Raw genomic sequence first — 4,012 nt, 5'->3', positions numbered from 1 at the left:
GTGGGACATGGGGACAGGTGATATTGGGGACAGGAGATTCGAACTCCATGCCAAATAGTTCAAATTTCCTATCCGCAAATCTCTCTGTCCCCGTGTCCCACACGTCGCCCCAGCCCACCGTCCAATCAATATTATAATCCTTGGGAAAGATGAATCCAAGGGGGTCACCATCGGCATGATCGGCGTCGGAATTTGGTCGGATCTGAACAGGAGCTCAGATAAACGGCAGAGGAAAGTCTGCTCAGATCCGGTCGGATTCCGACGCCGATCGTGCCGATGATGACTCCCTTGGGTTCACCTTCCCGAAGGGTTATAGTGTTGATTGGGGCGACGGACGGAGGCCATCGGTGGTAGGCTGGGACGATGAATGGGACACCGGGACAAGTAATATTGGGGATAGGAGATTTGAACTCCAAGCCAAATGCCAAGTATAGTCGTTTGTTGGGCCGGAACAGTTCAATTTAGTTTCATCTGGGCCCGTGGGCTGCCATGTTTTACGCCCAGCTCTGACCCATTTCTTGTAGGCACATTGAGTGGGCCCAATTTTTTTTTATTAATTCATAATATAATTAAAATTGAAAAAGTAGGTATCCTGTTTTTTTTTTTTAATTTTATTTTAATTCAAATATTTGCTTTTTCGAATGAATTAATCTGAAAATGACTGATCTGACAGTCAAATGTTCTGGTTGGGAATTGATCCAAATGTTTCTATCGTCCCATTATTACCTTTTTCACTTGCGTTCGGGGAAGGGCACTTCTGCCCCCTTTCAGTGTTTCACATGGATGCATGTTTAATAATTAGAATGTCAATCATAAATAATTGGGAATTAAGATAGAAATTAATTACGTAAGAAAAAAAAATCTCAACAATTATTTAGAAAGAAAGATGAATTTTAATAAAATAAATATTTTACGCAAGGTTTAAACAAAAATGGGCAAAGTTCAACATAAAAGAAAATTAAGTCAAAATTCTAAATGAATATGGGACTTTCATGATTTTTATGGGAGAATATAACATTTTCAAATTGTTTTCATATTTTGAAATCCATTTTGCATTGTCCATGATGATTAGTTGGAAAATTTTAGATATTTTATTTGCATTTTCATGAATTGTTTTTTCTGTAATTGTTTGGTATCGTGTTGGATATTTTCGCAAACACCAGCTAGAAAATAAATCTTAAGGGTTTAATTAATGCATATCCTTTTAGAAATACAATTATCATTAATATATAAGATAATTTTTGAAAATTGATTATAAAAATATATATGAAAGGATATAATTGACTTAAAAAATATGGACATCCTATCTTAAAAATTAAAAATATTCTAACATGTTAGATTCTAATCATTTAACACTGTCCAATCTAATTTTGTTGTGTTTTTTTTACTTAAAAGAGTGTTTTTAGTTTGGAAATTTTATGTGTGTTCATTGCTTCACTTAAAGAATGTTTTATTAACATTGTTTTGCTAACAAATAAAGTGGAAGTTAATTAATTAAGCACTTTTTTTTGGAAACTAATTAAGCACTTTTTTGCACGCTTCAAACTTTGATGTTGAAATTAATGCGTCAAAAAGTAAGAACATGATTCTTTGTTTTTTTTTTTTTTGCTTTTTTTCCGAGCATGTATTTGGAAAAAAAAAAATTCTCTCATTGACAATAAACTGACCGTGTAATTTATAATATTTATTTTTTAATACACTGTAAAAAGAAATTTCTTCTAGGATGTTAAATCTAAAAATGTTGACATGAAATAAGTGGATTGGTCGGTTTAGAAAAAACTTTGATTAAAAAAAACAAAAAAAAAATTGAAAATTATCGTGCAAGGCAAAAGGCCAGATTGAAACATTTCCACGAAGAAGAGAAACGTTGCCAGGCTTCTGTTCAACATCCAAACATCAACCAATCCCGCGAGTCAATTCCACGAAGGGGGAATTTCGTAAGTTGATCGCCAACCTTTTGAAATCTCGGATCGACAATCGACATAAAAAAAGAAAAAAAATAGTAAAAAAGTTTGTTTTTCTCTTTAATTAAATCGATCATGAAAACCTTGAGATCAGGGTTCAGGGAACTCAGATTTATCCCATTTACTTCGAGATCGACATCGAAAAGAAGAGTGAAGGAAAAAAAAAGTCGGGTTTTCCAGCAATTACACAGTGCGTGATGTTTGGATCTCGCTACTCTTTGCTTAATTTCTTCCTCCGGCGTTAAATACGAGGAATCCCAAGCTCAATCGGCCGTCACATGGCGGCGGCGACGACGGTTTTGTGAGATTTGGGCGGGCTATCGCCGCCGTTGGATCCCACGGGCCGGAGAGAAGGCCTGCGAGCGAGCTTCCAGTTCTTCCTGACCTCCTTTCCCTCATCCATCTCGATCTGCTCCTGCCGGCACTCCACGCTGCAGAACGGCAAATCCCCTCTGCATCCATCGATCCATCAATCAATAGATCGATCGTGAAACAGACCAATTAATGCATTAGGAGGGGGCCGGATAAGCAAACCTGTACATGAAGATGTCTCGGTTTCCGGCGAGCGGCCGGAGGCAGCGGAAGCAAGCGTCGAGGAAGTGGATCGGCTGCTCGTCATCCAACCCGTCGCAGAAGAACCGGCCGAGCGGGGAGGAGGAGGAGGAGGAGGGCGGCTTCCGAGGCCTCAGAGCATATTGGGACGGCGGAGCGCGACGTGGACGGAGATCGTCGGGTGGAGGAGGGCACCCGGACTCGAGATCGGTAGAGGAGACGGAGGAATCCATGAGAATGAGAGAGGGCGAGCGAACAAACGGCGACGTCTCTGCTGTGGCTACGAGCGATGCTCGTACTTTATTTATATAGAGGAAAATAAAAGGGAAAGTGTTCTCTCTTTATTATTATTTTATTCCCGGAAATGTTGCGAACCAAAACCATTGGCTCGATTTTGCAAATGGACCATTGGTACTAATAGTATTTGCACAACCGCCATTTGAAGCTTAAGAGTAAACATGTGAAAAGGCCTTGAATAATTAGATTTAAAAGAATACAGCACTTCTTAATTTTTATCCTAAAAATACACTTCTTTATCATATCAGTCCTTTAATATTGATCAAAATTAGTAATTAATATTGGTTAACATGGATTAAAGTACTAAAACACGAGTTAAATTATTTATGGGTTAAATTACTCTAATAAAATTAAAATTAAAATTAAAATTGTTCGTCAAATTTATTAGAAGTGGTCCCCCTTTTGTGATATAATTTATGAGTTAGTCTAAACGGTAGGATTGACCAGATGAAGGGCACCTTTTTCATAAAAAAGACCTTTGAATTTTCGATATTTCGAAAGGAATCTAGACTCCCATACAAGCATGGCAAGCTAGGAAAAATAAATGCACGAATAGGTGGGATTGGTGGGACGTACTAGTAGTTAATTTTGAGTGGCAATAATCTATCCATTAATTGTCCCCTCCATGGAGGGCATTGTACTAAATACATTTTAGCACCAATCGACTAGTTCATAACAATATTAATATATATGTCTGAGATTGATTTCTAATGAATATATCATACTTGGTTGATTGTCTCAATCTCGATGTATATATATTATTATTGTTGATTGAAGTTTTTGTGATTTATCTTCATTCCAGATACTAATGTTTTGTTTACTTGAATGAGTGGATGATGATGAGTTGATGAAATAAATCTAGGTGCATTAAAAAGAATGAAATATATATATATAACTTTCCACTCTCCTAAATAAATATAGCATAAGGAATCATCTTGGAGGGAGATGATTCCATCTTTTTCTCCCAATACGAAATAAATTATATTTTGATGTTGTTTTCTAAATATAATTCGGATGTTTCAGTTTTTCTCCAACGGCCTTTTCACAATCGATCAACCTTAGCTGTAAAATTGTCTCAATTTACCAATATTCTAGAATAAAAAAAAATATTCGTAATAGCAATTGGACAATGGAAGGACAGGAAGGCAATTGAATTTCACCAAAAAAAAAAACATCTATTTTTTTAAAAAAAAATGCCA

At 36.6% G+C, this 4,012-nt stretch overlaps 1 protein-coding gene across 1 annotated transcript; it reads right to left on the bottom strand.

The window, feature by feature from the left end:
- Positions 1-2,000: 2,000 nt before the first annotated feature.
- On the bottom strand, positions 2,001-2,808 carry LOC121977918 (FCS-Like Zinc finger 3-like). Its single transcript, XM_042530322.1, has 2 exons — positions 2,499-2,808; positions 2,001-2,416 (listed from the first exon to the last, which is right to left on the bottom strand). Exons 1-2 carry the CDS (start codon positions 2,747-2,749, stop codon positions 2,239-2,241), a joined length of 429 nt encoding a protein of 142 aa, XP_042386256.1. The 5' UTR covers positions 2,750-2,808; the 3' UTR covers positions 2,001-2,238.
- Positions 2,809-4,012: the final 1,204 nt, after the last annotated feature.

Source organism: Zingiber officinale, chromosome 4B (assembly GCF_018446385.1).
Source record: "Zingiber officinale cultivar Zhangliang chromosome 4B, Zo_v1.1, whole genome shotgun sequence".
Taxonomy (NCBI): Eukaryota; Viridiplantae; Streptophyta; class Magnoliopsida; order Zingiberales; family Zingiberaceae; genus Zingiber; species Zingiber officinale.
This window is presented reverse-complemented; position numbering and strand designations above follow the sequence as displayed.